This window comes from Boleophthalmus pectinirostris, unplaced genomic scaffold, assembly GCF_026225935.1.
Source record: "Boleophthalmus pectinirostris isolate CB_2022bp ecotype Guang Dong unplaced genomic scaffold, ASM2622593v1 HiC_scaffold_19, whole genome shotgun sequence".
Classification (NCBI taxonomy): Eukaryota; Metazoa; Chordata; class Actinopteri; order Gobiiformes; family Gobiidae; genus Boleophthalmus; species Boleophthalmus pectinirostris.
The window spans coordinates 21,138,278-21,153,466 of NW_026571140.1; the positions used below are offsets into that span (position 1 = coordinate 21,138,278).

Here is a 15,189-nt window from a genome sequence, read left to right on the forward strand (position 1 = left end):
GCAGTATGTATGTGCGACACACCTTGACCTAGAGCGCAAAATTTGTTTAATCCTGGCAGGGGGCGCTCCTGAGCAGAATTGAGTAATCCTGCTACGAATTTTATCAAGAGAGGAAGAAAGGAAGACAACAAACAGAAACAGAAGTAGAAGCAGAGCAAAAGGGTAAAAACAAAAATAAATCGAAAGCCAAACATTTGAACTGAACTTAGACTTCATAAAAGCTAATAGTTATTGTTAGCATTGTATATTTATTCTTTTAATTTAATCTAACTCTCTGTATATTCTAAGATACAGTCTTTTACATTTTGCATTACACGTGTTTGTAATTGACAGTATAAAGTGCAAGTCATTTTAATTTCTTCAGATTTCTATAGTCTACATTATATATTTAACGGACATACTCTCATTGAAATGTTTTCTCTGGCTGAAAGAAGAAAATATCAGTTTCCACCCAAACACATAGGTTAAATATTTTAGGCGTCTAACTTATATTGCATTGATTGCACTTTCTTCAGTTTCTGGATATGTTGACTAGATGTATTGGTAAATGTTTGCTTGCAGAATGGCTTTCCACTTCTGCCCTCAGTGTGGAACAAAGCTACAGCCAGATTTTAAGTTTTGTCCCACTTGTGGAGAGAAACTGCCCTGTCCTGAGGCTTCTGGTCCAATAGCCTCCACCCTGCCTTCCACAACACTAGTGTATAAAGGCACAACTTCAAGTCCAGCTTGTGAACCCAAAGCTGGTGACTATATATATTTGGCTTTATATATGCACTGTTAACTCAAGTACTTGAATATTCATTTCATTTTTCACAGTTACAGCTTCTCTTACCACTAGTATAGTGTCATCCCGACCGCCACTTCACAAGACTCGTAACTCACTTCGTCTGGACAATCTGAGTATCAAAGATGCTTCTTCATCAGTGACATTTCCTGGAAATGTTTCCTTTGATGATGCAAATGAAGGTATGCCTCAGCTAAACTGGTGTCTACACATCAGTGCATTAATAAAATTGTATAGTTGTATTTGCGTATTTATATTTCATGCAGTAGGTAAAAATATGACCCAAGCTACGCCCCCAAAGACTCGTTCAGTCACTATTAAAACTGACAATCAAGGGGCTGCTTTAGAGTCTTCACCTTTAGCGAAATCGCCCAGAAATGGTAAGAATTACACCTGACACATATTTTTGGGGGAATGTTGAGAGCAATGTTGAAATTCTGTCTCCTTTGCTTTTCTGAAGTTAGGGGCAAAGCTAAAAGAAAAGCTGAGGAGATTGCAGGAGAAGCTGAGGTTTTAAAAGTACCATTGTCTTCACCAATAAAGTCACCACATTTAAAGTCTCCTTTAAAAGGTATGGGCAACCTATTACATTCCTTTTCAGTGGTCAGAACCCTTTAACCTTGTTTTTTGTTATGATAGGGAAAGGGAAATCTAAGAAGACAAAAGCTATTTCTGCTTTGGAGCCTCTTCATGAAGGGACAGAGGTGATGGACACCAATGGAAAAAAGTGGAAGTTGGTCAGATTGCTCAGCCAAGCAACAACAGAGCTCATTTATGAAGGTAACACTTGTATTTTATACATTATATCTTAAACTGAACATATAATATGTGTTTTTTTTTAGTTTCACCACCAAATGCAAAAGAATCAAACTACATTGTCAAACTTGTAAGTATAAATACTACTTAATACTCCTTGATATGATATAACATATTGTAACATATTGTTCTTTCCTTTTAGGGCGCAAAGGATGGCAAAATCTTTAATGAGCTGAATTTTTTGCAAAGAGCTGCTAAACCTGCATCAAGTAAGTCATACTTGAAAGAGCAATTTGTGTTACTCTGTTTTCACAAACTAATGAAAAGTGAACCCAAAGCAAATGTGTTTTATTGGGCATAACATAACATCTGTCTTTTTATAGTAGAAAGATGGGTCAAACAGCACAAGATGGATTTTATTGGACTTCCTCAATGCATTGGCTTTGGACTACATGCAGACTCTTACAGGTATGGTAATATGTGGTAAAAAATTTTAACAAGGCATTTCACAAGACTAGCAAATGTCTTTTTTCTTTTGTAGGTTTTTGGTTTTTCCAAACATGGGCCACTCTCTCCTATCTTTAATGAATAAACAGAATAGGTCTTTGTCAGAGGTTACAGTTCTTCAACTAGCATGCCGCATAGTAAGTACATTTTATTAGTTGTTATTGGTTGATTTTCAAGCTTTAAACTATTTATATGTTTATTAATTATTTAGTAGAAATTAGTGACATGGTTAATATATTCTATTGCAGCTTGACGTCTTGCTGTATATCCATTCAAATGAGTATGTCCATGCCGATATTAATGCAGAAAATGTTTACATCAATCAAGGACAAGGGTCACAGGTATATTTAATATTTTTTACTTAATTGACCCCTTTTTAAACACTAACTGGACTGGATTTGTGTTCAGGTCTATCTTGTAGGATACAACCATGCCTTCAGGTATTGTCCTGGTGGTCATCATGTGGAGTACAGAGAAGGCAGCAGAACACCAAATGAGGGTGCTGTAGAGTCCATCAGTTTGGACAGTCACAATGGTGCAGGTTGGTTACTGATTTATGCCAGATGTTTCTTTGGATTTCAAATATTAAAAGCACTTATACATATCTTTACAGTAGAAAATGAAGATGTGATAGTTGTTTTTTTAGACAAATATAATAGGGGTACTTCACTGAAAAACGCTTGAGCATACCCTTACATTTCAGCTCCATCTCGTCGCAGTGATCTACAGTCTTTGGGTTACTGTATGTTGTATTGGCACACGGGAACCCTGCCTTGGACTACATTGAGCCAACCTGATCGTATTGCTGCAGAGAAAAGAAGGTACAGCAATTGGCCTCAAATAATACAATGTTTTTACTTTTAATTCAGTTTGTTTTATTTGTATTTAGGTATATCAACGATGTACCTGGCCTTTTGTACCACTGCTTTGAGAAGAAGAAAGTGTCTGGTGGGTCAAATTCTTGGATCATTGTGTGGTAAACATTTTGATATGCATTGTGTTACTATGTACGTTTAACTGTCTTTTGTTTGTGCTGGTGAAGATGCTTTTCAGTCCTTTTTGTCGGCTGTGATGGCCCTGGAGTACAGTGAGCAGCCAGACTACACAGCTCTGAAGTCTGGACTCAGTGCAGCCTTAAACCAGCTAGGTGGGTGTGTGGAGCAGCCTCTTTGCATTTAGGCAGATCTAATATTTCAGATGGTCTAATAATCCTTTTACATAGTATTTTTTTTTATTCATAACTCCAAATGCTCCTGTGTTTTCCCTTTAGAATTTAGAGAAGTGAGAGTGGGACAAATGCAATTTCAACATGAATGTATTTGTTTAGCAGGTTTATATTGTTGCATTGTTATAAATAATACAAACTGTTTTAATAGTCACAATTTGCTGTGGTGTTAAGTTATTATTTGTTGAGTTTATTTCCCTTTTTTATTTCTCTGCTTTTAACACATTTGTAAAAATTACCATTTTAGGAATATTTATATGTTAAGAATACAGTAGCCAAATTTTGAATTTAAATTTAAATTTCATGCGGACTAGCTGTTCTTCTGGGCAAGCGTGATTTAACATTAATTATTTTAACTTGTGCCTTTGTTATTTCTGTCTACTTTAAGGAATTGTGTTTTAAAAATAAAAATCTTAAAATTGTGTGCTTCACGTTCTTGGTTTGTGAAATGTATTGCACTAAACCACTATGAGTCAGTCATAATTACAGTGTAGGCATATGGAGTCACCCGCAAAGACAAGCTGCATTTGTTTTAAAGAAACCTTTATAAAGTTTGGACATTTCAGAACATAAACGATTTAACAATTCAAGACATACAGAATTCTTTTATATGAAACAGTAAATATTTCTTGTGCACACTCTTAGTCAAAATAAACACTGTTCTCTTTGCTTGGTCTCCTCTGTCATGGCATAAACCCTCTAAATCTAGCAAGTGAGGCACTTTCTGAGAGAAGAGGCTTTTTAGGGCACGTTTAGCATAAAGAAGCTCAAACATAATATTGCGCCCTCTAGAGGCAGGTACACAGTACATAGTCACACACCTGATGGCTCCCATGTCCTGGAGCCTTAGCTTTAGCTTACACACACAAACAGCTGATTTGAGCTTTGATTACACACAATGGCAGTGTGAGGCCACTACACATGCAGATACATATTTTCACTGCAAAAGATTGAATGACCTTAGACAGCACAGCATTGGAGTGTTGTATATTCATGTTGTCCATAATGTGCCCATAAACATAAAATAATGTCCATAAAAAGAGGAATAATGGCAAAATGGCAAAAATAAAAAGTGGTTTTCAAGAGGACAACTTTAAATGTGGCAAAGATAGTGGCAATGTAACTTAATATTGATGAAAACAATGTGCTCATGAAATCTCTTTATAACCACATATGAGCCACCATAACACTGCAAATAGTAACATGTCTTATCCAAAAATACTGACAATTTTTGCTTGTAACCAGTGCTTTTTGAGAGAAAAACTAAAACAATCTTTTAAAATGCTTTGTAATAAAAAAAACAAAGTACAAGGCTCCTTGAGCCAGATCCTGAAATGCTTAATCTTTTGTTTAACGGACTAGCACAAAACAAGGAATATTTGTAAATGAGTAAACTAATGATTGCTGAAGGAGGCATCATTATGGGAGTATTGAAAAGATGAGGACACATGGGGACATCTTGTGTTTGGTGGTTATTGGACACAGCTGAGGCCAGAGTTGGTCATAACAAGGCAAACTCTGTTAAATGCACAAACCCCATCATAATGTGGGAGCCTGTTTGTCTGACCAATGAGAGGGACCATCGTGGGCCTTGAGACGCACAATTGGCTTGAGATAATCAGAGAACTAGCTATGGTCCACCTCCAATGGAAAGAAGACAGTCGTGGTCAGTTAGCTGGGCACCAAGGGCTCCTCCTGATCATGAAAAGTTGTTTCCTCTAAAAATAAACAAAAAATATGATGTATGTCATCACAAGAATCTGTGAGAGTTTAGAGTTGAACTGATCCTACCATGTTCCTCTCCCTTTTCTTGGTCAGATTTCTGTGGTTCTTCTGGCATTTCAATCTGACCCAAATCCTGCAGGTCAGCAACACTTGACTCCTTTGCAGAAAGTTTACATTTTATTTACACACAAGCATTTTTTTTTAATTTAAATACATTTCCCATACTTAGAATATATTAAAATCACCTGTGATTCAGAATAACGGTCTTCATCAGAGTTCCTAAATCCTTCTGGAGCCTCCATAATTATATTTAGATCACCATCTACCTCTTCATCACTGTAGAGAAATTGTTTTTGTTTATATTTGTCTGTTCTTAAATAAAAAAAGATGTTTGCTACTAAAAGTGTTTAAAAAGCTTATGTGAAGCCAGAAATAAGACCAGAATGAACATTTCTCAAAGTTGTGGCCAATATTTCACACCAGAGTTGGGAAATCTGACTGACAAAATCTTACAACCGTGGAAGCCCTTTTACCACAGACATGGTATTACTAACCTTCCTTCTGAGAAGACATCTTCCTTATCCTTATTCTCTGCAGTCTCATCTATAGATTTGTTATGGTCCTCTACTGACTGAATTTGGTCCACTTCCTGTACAACCTCTTCCTTTTGTTTGACCTCTGTCTTCTTTTGTTCACCATCATCAAGAATGTTGTCATCTTCCTCGTTCTCTCCTTCCTCATTCTCTTCTTCCTCCAGGTCAGAGCAGTTGAGGAAGTCAAAGCTTTCCAGAGCCGTTTCCACTTCCTGGTTGAAACTTGCAGATGTTGGGAAAGGAGCCTTAGAAGAATACAGGAGACTTACATTACACTGATAATAATAAGTGATTGTAATTAATAATAATTAATAATAATAATTTTATTTGAAAAATTGCAAGTATTAGCTCACCCCTGGAGATTCCGCTTCCTTCTCAGCATGGTTCACATCCTCATAGGATGGTGGCGGCTGGTTCACTTCTGTCTCCTCTTCATGTTTTTCTAGTGGCCCTTCGGTAAAGTCCCCTGTCACCACATCAGTCTCTGTAGTCTCTAATACTGAGTCTTTTTGCTGATCACAGCTGACCTCGGACAAACTGTCCACTAAGGGGGTGGGGGATTCGGACACATCCGGACAGGAGCAGCACAGGTCCACAGAGGTTTCCGAGAGGTCAGCAGACTGGAGAGATGCTCTGTCAGACACTTTACAGTCAGAGGAGGGTGTCTGAAGGTGACCATTAGGCACTTGATCATTTAAACAGAAAACCTCAGGCGCCTCTGACTCCTCCTCCTCCTGGTTAGAGGAGAGTGATGGAGTGGACGCACTAGATTTGTGTGGACTGAGTGAGAGCTGATTGGTGAGAGTGGTCTGTAGCAAGTTTGATGCAATAAGGCGCTGTGCTGGGTGAGCCAACGCTGGACTTGATGAATCATCAGAGGATTCAGATGAGTTGGACCACACGGTCCCATTCTCCACTTCACCCTGTCGCTTCAGCAAAGACTACAAACAAAAAGAGAGGCAAGGATAAATGAGAACAAACACTTATTATTATTTCAGTGATATGTATTTATGTTTATTGAGTTAAGCATTGCTTTAGTGTTTGAAGCCTACACTAGAGCAAGAACTATAACCAAAGCACACTGACTGTGGCATAGACGATACTCGGACTCGGAGTGTTGTACAATTCAATTGGCAACGCAAGTAGACCATCCAGGCCATCACACCATCGTGGAAATTGTTCACCAGTGAGCAGCTGTGTTGAAGCCCGTCATGAAGCCCACTCTTCGGCAAGGTGAGGAAGATGAGGGGCACATTGGAGCACTACTCAACCATTATTAAAGCTACAAGGACCACAGCTGCGTTCACACATGCTTGTGCTGTCACTCATTCTCCTACTACTACCATTCACCGCAAGACTTGCTCTGCTCCCCTCAGACATGCCCCTCACACACTGTGCTCTGTGAAGGCTCTCATCTGTACTACCACTACACAAAAAACAGTGGGGAAGCCGCTGAAATAGAACAAGCCATTGAAACAACAGTAATAACCATGAGCAAGACAAATAAACACATGGCATACAATAAACAGTGAATTTGATAATTTATGTATTTGCACTGTAGGTTTAATTAAGGAATTAAGGATGTAATAATCTTTCTGCATACTAAATAATAGGGTCTGTCCGTGCAGCTGCAGTAGAAAATGCTGAACATAAAAGTCGAAATGACTCACATAAAACACCTGCTCTCTCATGGAGGGCGTGTCCGGGGGGCTCTGGTTGGACAGCAGCCTCTTGGAGACTGTACTGCTGGACGATGTCGGATCATCCTTATCAAATGGACTGAAAACACACAGAAGAATTGTTGGGTTTCAGATGGTATGATAACACTACATTCTTGGATCTGAAAATCACCAATACAAACAAAGAAGAATACTTGCATTCACATGATAACATTGAAAAGTCACCTTAAATTTGTTATATCTAATAAATAAATAATAGTTGTTGTTAGTGTAATCCAGTGCTTCTCAAATAGTGGGGCGCGCCAGGCTCCGTCAAGGGGGGCGCGTTGGACCTCGGGGAACATGCTTTTTTATTTTTTTATTTAGATTTTTTTTACTGTCTTAAGGGCCGTTCACACCAAAGCGTCAAAAAACGCCTTGACGCCTCTATTTGGAGCCTTTGCATTTGAGTTTAGATGCCCCCGACGCGCTTCTTTGACGCCGTGGACGAACGGGACAAAAATACTTGACGCGCGTCCGTTGCCCTGGAAACAAGAGCCCGGTCCCGGTCTTTTCCCGAGTGTTTTTATGACATAAAAACATCAACGGAGGAGATCGGGTCGACGACTGGGGCGTATATATGTTTATACTTCGCTGACACTGGATCAGTCCCGGTCTAGTCCTGGTCTAATACCGGTCTATTCCCGGTCTAGTCCTGGTCTAATCACGGTCTAGTCCCGGTCTAGTCCTGGTCTAATCACGGTCTAGTCCCGGTCTGGTCCCGGTGTAGTCCCGGTCTAGTCCTGGTCTAATCACGGTCTAGTCCCGGTCTAGTCCTTGTTTAGTCTCGGTCTATTCTCGGTCTAGTCTCGGTCTAGTCGTTGTTTAGTCCCGGTCTTGTCCTGGTTTGGTCCTGGTCCGGTCCTGGTGTAGTCCTCGCGATCGGCTCGGTGATTGTGGCGTATATATTTATTCTCCGCTCATGTTTGTGGTTCTCTTCTGGTTCTGGGGTTTTTCTTCCTGATAACAACGTCGCTGCGTCTCTGGATACTCGTCCCTGATTGGTTGACGCTGCGCGTCTGACGCGAAAAGTTCAGCATTTTCAACTTGACGCTGACGCCTTGGACGCGCGTCTTGGCCGCTGACGCCAAAACGCTGAAGACGCGCCGCGCTGACGCCGAAAACGCGCCGCAAAAACGCAGGACGCTCTAGTCGCGCGTCCACATAGACTTTACATAGAAAGTGGACGCTTTGGTCTGAACGGGCCTTTAGAATAAAGTGCAATTGCACTTCCACTACATTAGGGGGCAGAGCGCTCTCATTGGCAGAGTGTGCGCAGGGAGCATTCGCTCGGTGGTGTAGGAGTTTTGTTTGCACTGAGCATGCGCGCTTTGCACACAGCACAGAGTTTGAGTATGAAGTGTAGACACGAAGTGTAGCAGACCCTCAAGTGACACTATGAAAAAATATTTAACAGGAATGAGAAGACAGGCGGAGAGAGACGGAGATAAAGAGACAAACGAAAATCTCCCGAAAGCTAAGACGAGGAAATATGACGAGGCGTATGTAGCGCTTGGCTTCACTGTGACTACGGTGGGAGACGAGGAAAGACCGGTGTGCTTACTGTGTCTAAAAATGTTGGCAGCGGACAGCATGAAGCCCAATAAATTAAGGCTTAAATACATTACACCCCGATCACTCTGATAAGCCGCTTGAGTTTTTTCAGCGAAAACGTGCCGAATATTGCCGACAATCATCCCGCTTGTGACTGCTACTTCAGTAAACCAGCGAGCGTTGTTGGCATCATATAAGGTGGCAGTGTTACGCAGAGGTGTACTTATAACAATTTTATAGACAAATGATACTATCTATAGTCACGCGGGGGGGCGCGAGATGTTTTATTCGTCCTAGGGGAGGCATGACAGAAAATAATTGAGAAGCACTGGTGTAATCCATTGTTGTCATTACAGTGACTAACTGATTATTGTGGCAAGATGACACTAGCCATAGTGATTCACAAAAAAACCCACATATTTTATCTTTGGAATTGGAAAAAGTCCTCAAAATGTTGCATATAAAAGAATCTCAAACTCTGAACCGAACTGCATTTGGTGTCCCTGCCCTGAAAGTGGTTGACATCATCAGATTCTATGTGTATTAGAATACAGAAGGTGATAGAGAGGCGAGTTACCTCCATGTGACCTCTAAATTGAGCTTCACTGTTCCCAGATCGTTGATGTCCACCGCCAGTGTCTGAGGAAGTGGGCAGAACAGATCCAGCATTTCGCACGACACAGTGCCCACAACGACGTGATTTGCCAGGCTCTTCAGCTCCGTCACCTTGACAACAAGAGAGATGAACGACTTCATGTCACAACAATTAGCCATTTGTGAGGTTATGTAAACTAGTGCCAATTGCCAATGTGTACGCCTAACCAGTCCAAGGGCTAAAGAAAACTCTGTAATAATGTTTTTGAATATTTAGTTGTTGATACACAGTGCTCTGACGTGTCCCTTGAAACAGCCATCAAACAAGTGTTAGAGTGGTATTTTTTGTAATATGTTAGAACGTGTTAGAACCTTCTATGTGAGGTGCATTTACATCTCAATGTCCTGGAATGCCTATAGTTTAAAACTGAGCTCGAGGACAGGTCAGAATGCTATGGCGAAATTTGTTTTTCAACAACAATTTGCCGACAAGGTTTTCTTTTCTAATGTCTCTGTTTACTGGGCTACCTATCAAAATACAAAAACTGACACAATGTTTAATGTCTTCTTTATTAATATCCCCTAATAAATAATGTTTTCTGTTATCAGGGTTTATATACCTTAATAGACAAGAGTTCAGTGATCAGAGGCATGAAAATGTACTCCTCACTGTCCCATATCTGCTTGTTACTGACTTCCACACGACCTCTGAGCCTCCAGCGTTGTCGTCCATAACGCATAAGAACCTAAAGAAGAAGTAACTGGCTGATAAAAATCTAATTTCCACAACAGGAAAACAGTTAACACATTATTCTTACCTCATATTGGTCACCAGCACATAACCGCGCAAAGCCAGCAAGTCCTGAATCACCAGAAATGAACAAGAAAGTGAGAAGTTGCCAGGAAGTTGGAATGGGAAGTACAGATATGAATAGACTCACCCTTCATCTTGACATGAAACTCTCCCATGTGGCTCTCTAGTTCACTTTCAAGACTGCACATATGCTGTGGACAGAGAAACAGAGAAAAGGTGGATCAAATCATTTGGTATTTATTTCTGCTGCTAATGTGAAATGATTGTATAAAGATTTAATGCAACCAGACACATGTACTGCACATTTATTTAAATTAAGAAATTATTTTTTTCACATTGGTTGCCAAAATTCTGGCAGTGGTGTCGCTAATCAGGACTGATTAGCGACATCACTGGTTGTTTTCAAATTCTTACATAGAAATGTGATAAGATCACATTCACAGATGTGTGACTAGAGCCAATATTTCTGTATTGATTTAATTATAGTTAATAAGAAGATTTCAAATGGAAATTCCACAATCATTGAACTAATCAATTGTATCATTGCAGAAATGCTGCCTCTTTAATTTAATTATACATAAAAATAACAAAAAAATCTCTGTATCGATGTTACAAATATTTTTTGTCACCCCCACTCTGCAAGATGAACTTACTTCTGTGCATTCCCTGTAGCCTTTGTTGGCTTCACTTAGACTTTCTCTAGCCTCTCTGCTGCCACTGGTCAAATTAAAGGCTGCCACCATTTTGCTTGCTCCATCGCGCAGACGCCGTTGAATACAATAGGCATCATACAACTCCTCAACCTGAAAATCAACAAATGTAATGTAATGATCACAAGATTGATCTTTGCCACCATTGTATATTGTAAAACATACCTTGCTGAGGTGGAATTCAAGACGACGCATGAATCTTTCTATGGCCTTGACTTGCTATAATAGATTAAAAATTCATATTATTAGTAGATACAGATTTCTAAATTTTCCTATTGTTGGTCAGTATTTCTGATGTGTACAATTAAATTTCAGTTTCAGTTTTAAAATCCTAATGCCAGAGTGATGAAACTGACCTTGTCGAGTTCATACAGTGACCCCTGTGAATAAATAAAAATAATTTGCATTTAAATACAGCCAGACACAAGACTTAACCAGCTGATACTGGAGAGACTGATTTGACACTCACCAAGCGGCCATTCCTTTTGTTTTCTCTACTCTGCTGCCCCAGACTGTCCAACTCCAGCTGATGGACCTGTAGGTATGACCTATAACAGAACATAACCACCATTTTGAGGATTCAAAGTCAATGCTATTTCCTGCTTATTCTGTCTGGCTTGTGTCTACAGTCTTTAATGTTAACAAAATCTAATGTTTACTCACTGTAGTCCTCTGCGTAGAGCTGCATACACTTCATCCAACCTCTCAGGCTGAGGTGTTTTAGTGGGAGGCAGTTTGGTGGAGCCTGTGAACATCCTGCTTCCTCAAAGCTTGTGCTTCTTTAAGATCAAACTGTGCTGAAGACATAGATAGGTCCATTAATAGAACTACTACTACCTTATACTGCATTGTGTGATTTGTGAGAAGTAGTAGTAAGTATAGTATATGGAAATATTTATGAAGTGGAGGACCACATGTCACAACTGTACTAACACAGTACAAGTATTTTCTTTCAAATGAAACCATGCTGAAAGCGACAGACAGAAGCATTAGGTAATTTGTGATACCTGCCATTAGATTACTACTACAACTACTGCTACTATAGAAACAGAATAATGACTGTCATGCTCCTCACCTGTTCAAACAGTTGGATGTAGCACTTTACCAAAGTGACGGACATATCCTGTAATTAGACAAACATTTTAGTGGCAGCACTGTCCTGCTTTACCTGCTCTTTACAGAGCAATTTTCCCTTTGGCCTGTCATTATCAACTATGCTTAAGATAACAGAAAAAAAAATTAAATGGTGTTTGAAAACTGACTGTTTTTGACCAATGTGATACCTTTTTGTGACCAGGCAGAGCCCAAGTGCCACCAGACAGAAGACTAGGGAGTCTGAACTGCTCGTGCTACTCTTCCCCTTCCTTTCCTATTTCTCCACCCCCTCCATATCCAACAGGAAGTTTGCCGGCTGACTCCAACAGGAAATTCTAAACAGAATATAAAAAATGCCTTAACAATATGTGTGACTTATAACTAACTTAACTAACGCTATGCATATTTTTAGAACATAAGAAAAAAAGGGGAGGGGGGCTAATCTAGTCACAAAAGAGATTAGAGACTTAAACCAAACTAAATCTGTCAAGCAACAGGCAAACCCACATAACACGTGGGATGAGAGCAAAAGCCTTGCGATGCGTTCAGCATGATGTTTTACAAGACGAAAGAATAAGGCTATTTATATGAACTTGAAAGGGCCACTCATTACAACCAACAAAACACAGATTAGCACCTTTTACATGTTAAATGACTGGTTTAACATGTATACAAGAGTGTAAATGTGCTATTCACCTCCGGTTTGGGGGTGCTCTTAGCTGGAGGTCTTAATAACCCAGTAATAAATCCTAGGATTAACTGTGGTTGGTCTGGGTTAAAAGGTGGAAAAGAAAGTGCTGCACTGTCTTCCATATGGTTTGATCCCAAAAGTGATATTGAATGTTTGATTAAAGTTGAGGGAATTATCAACAAAGTGATCATGATAAAACCAATAAAACACACACACAACCTGGACCCCGAGATTAAAAGGCAGAATGACAGCTGTAACCTTACATTCAGCTACAGTCCATTATCCATTTTGCTCTCGTTCCACTGTGCTTTGAACATTACATTAGGAATAATTAGTTGGATAAATCCTCTCCTCCAAGCAGAGTAAACAAAGACGACACTGTCTACAATCACCTCACAAGACTGCAGTTTTGTTTAAAAACAGAGACACACACTCTCACACTCTCCATCTCATATAATGCTGTTAAGGTAGCAACAATGTCCTCTTTAACTCTACTTTTAACACTTTCAGTACCATGGATAGTAATAAAGTGTGATGTCCAAGTTACAAAACAAGTTATAAAAACAAAATTTGCCCATATGAATTGTGTATCTTAACTGAATCAAACGCCCGTGAACAATCAACATGCATATTTTGACAGAAGTCAGCAGCATCTTTATGAATTGTCATGTGAGAGTTAAAGTAACACAGACACATTGTTGCGTATATCCTGGGGCAATGAATCACTCAGTGTCTAATCTGCGTGTCAAAGAGCTAGACGAGGATAATCGAAATAACGCTTTCAATAAAATACTACCACCTACATCCAAGATGAAGATAAAGCAAAAAAAGCATCTGCAAGCCACCAAGATTGAAAGGCGCAATACGCCCCTGCTATTCGCTTCGCTTGGGCCCAACAGTAAGGCAAGAAGGATGAAGGAGTTCACACAACAAACTTGGGAAACAGTGTCGGGCTGCATTTAGTATTCAGCTCCCACCCCAGAGCGCACCGCAGGCCACAAAAACTCCATACTCACCCCCACCTAGACCCCCTAATGCCCACCGATCTTACCCTATTCATTTACTAGGCTTAAAGAAACACCCAGTCCACACCGCATAAGGAAAACGGTGAATCACAGCCAGCTGGTTGCTATAATAATGCTCCTCGGAAAAAGGCAACTTCAGGTCGGACGGACTCGTGCCCAATGCCCATGTAGAGGAAAATGTACAGCGGATCTTTGGCCAAAAAGGAGCCGTTCCTACCTTTGTTTTGCGGTCCGACCACACAGAAATAGTGGGTCGCGTCCCATTTCTGCCGCACAATGTTTTTGCACAATTTTACAGTTATTTGGGCGCTGTCCTCCTTCTCCCAGATTTCGCAGTTCTTCTTGGTGAATCTACTGTGAAGCGAACGTGAATGAACCAAGCATTTCCGATTTGTGCCTTTTGCAATAAAAGCCTGAGTTATGGGAATCACAAACATGGGCATATTAAAACAAGATTTAATTTAAATTGCAAACTGTCCAGGGCATTCTTCAAAAAAGGTTTATCATCCGTCCATGTCTCATAGTCACTACAATTGTGCAGGTTAATATTCGCATTTATTATAGTAGATCATGAAAACACTTTTAGCCAGTCAAATCTCAAACATTGATTTATATAAAACGTCCATGAGGCACTGGGCATAATCATTTTGCTAAATTTTAACACAACTGCCCCACTGAAGTGCGTTGTGATTGTGGTGATTGTGATTTTTTGTGAGTTTTGCGTGGTGTTGCGTCAGAGTTTTATTTTATTGTGAAAGGTTGACCATCACTTCGGAAATCATGCTTGGTTTAGTTACTGTGGCAACAAGGATGTCCCTAAACGATGAGAAGTCTTGTCACTTTTCCCTGAAGCCGCCGCGGCTCCTGCGGAAAAAAACAAAACAAAATAAAAAAAAAAACAAAACAAAAAAAACAAAAAACAACGGAGCTCTGTTTCCCTGGCGAGGTAACTGAAAAGATCTCACCCGGGTCGCAAAACCATATAGCCTCTAAACTTACACGACTAATTGTGGGGGTTTCCTTCAGAATTTCATTAGGGTGCCGTATAAAGTAATGTGTTAACTGCTAGCTAGAAGTAAACGAAGCAACAGGTTCATTTACAAAGGTGCCATTCTGCCAAATACAGGCGGTATAATTTATCTATGGCCAAATCTTTACCACATTGGTGGGCGATTTTACCACTGATCTATTAAAATAAAGTAACTTCATTGATAGGTCTTTTTCTAGTTTCTAACAACGCAATTTTACATTGACTTTTTAATAGATTTTGGGAGAGAAAAGTCAAGACTACATTAGCCACCATACTGTGAATTAACATACGATTTATTGCGATGAAGAAAAGAGGAAGCGAAACAAGATTTAATAACAGTTCGTCTGTTTAATAAAATATAATTGCAA

The 15,189-nt window shown here is 39.8% G+C and overlaps 2 protein-coding genes across 11 annotated transcripts; one reads left to right on the forward strand and one right to left on the reverse strand.

Moving 5' to 3' along the window:
• The first annotated feature begins 60 nt into the window (after positions 1-60).
• vrk3 (VRK serine/threonine kinase 3) lies at positions 61-3,694 on the forward strand. 4 transcript variants are annotated; one of them, XM_055154536.1, is made up of 16 exons: positions 61-162; positions 562-743; positions 817-966; positions 1,051-1,164; positions 1,245-1,355; positions 1,424-1,564; positions 1,627-1,670; positions 1,743-1,809; positions 1,924-2,008; positions 2,082-2,184; positions 2,296-2,388; positions 2,456-2,588; positions 2,751-2,868; positions 2,937-2,995; positions 3,090-3,194; positions 3,318-3,694. In XM_055154536.1, the coding sequence occupies exons 2-16, from the start codon at positions 563-565 to the stop codon at positions 3,443-3,445; spliced, it is 1,632 nt and encodes a 543-aa protein (XP_055010511.1). In that variant the 5' UTR covers positions 61-162; position 562; the 3' UTR covers positions 3,446-3,694. The 4 variants fall into 4 exon arrangements, 3 of the variants coding, with proteins under 3 accessions (XP_055010511.1, XP_055010510.1, XP_055010512.1); XR_008632276.1 differs by having other exon boundaries at positions 817-1,164; positions 2,917-2,995; positions 3,318-3,429; XM_055154535.1 differs by having other exon boundaries at positions 817-1,164.
• A 104-nt stretch (positions 3,695-3,798) lies between these two features.
• Positions 3,799-14,157, reverse strand: LOC110175534 (rho family-interacting cell polarization regulator 1-like). 7 transcript variants are annotated; one of them, XM_055154739.1, is made up of 18 exons: positions 14,009-14,157; positions 12,264-12,410; positions 12,056-12,103; positions 11,644-11,772; positions 11,450-11,528; positions 11,337-11,360; positions 11,146-11,199; positions 10,924-11,073; positions 10,398-10,461; positions 10,275-10,318; positions 10,077-10,202; positions 9,440-9,588; positions 7,261-7,369; positions 5,944-6,531; positions 5,552-5,835; positions 5,243-5,333; positions 5,064-5,154; positions 3,799-4,990 (listed from the first exon to the last, which is right to left on the reverse strand). In XM_055154739.1, the coding sequence occupies exons 4-18, from the start codon at positions 11,733-11,735 to the stop codon at positions 4,944-4,946; spliced, it is 1,992 nt and encodes a 663-aa protein (XP_055010714.1). In that variant the 5' UTR covers positions 11,736-11,772; positions 12,056-12,103; positions 12,264-12,410; positions 14,009-14,157; the 3' UTR covers positions 3,799-4,943. The 7 variants fall into 7 exon arrangements, with proteins under 7 accessions (XP_055010714.1, XP_020797393.1, XP_020797395.1 ...); XM_020941734.2 differs by having other exon boundaries at positions 11,644-11,777; XM_020941736.2 differs by lacking the exon at positions 12,264-12,410.
• Positions 14,158-15,189: the final 1,032 nt, after the last annotated feature.

Excerpts from the sequence above, each read along its gene's own strand:
- vrk3 (XM_055154535.1), top strand. The coding sequence starts at position 563 with ATGGCTTTCCACTTCTGCCCTCAGTGTGGAACAAAGCTACAGCCAGAT. Across the intron at positions 744-816 it reads AGCTTGTGAACCCAAAGCTG|TTACAGCTTCTCTTACCACT; the intron begins GTGACTATATAT and ends CATTTTTCACAG. Across the intron at positions 3,195-3,317 it reads TGCAGCCTTAAACCAGCTAG|AATTTAGAGAAGTGAGAGTG; the intron begins GTGGGTGTGTGG and ends TTTTCCCTTTAG.
- LOC110175534 (XM_020941736.2), bottom strand. The coding sequence starts at position 11,735 with ATGTTCACAGGCTCCACCAAACTGCCTCCCACTAAAACACCTCAGCCT. Across the intron at positions 11,529-11,643 it reads GCTCTACGCAGAGGACTACA|GTCATACCTACAGGTCCATC; the intron begins GTGAGTAAACAT and ends GTTCTGTTATAG. Across the intron at positions 10,203-10,274 it reads GTGCTGGTGACCAATATGAG|GTTCTTATGCGTTATGGACG; the intron begins GTAAGAATAATG and ends CTTCTTCTTTAG.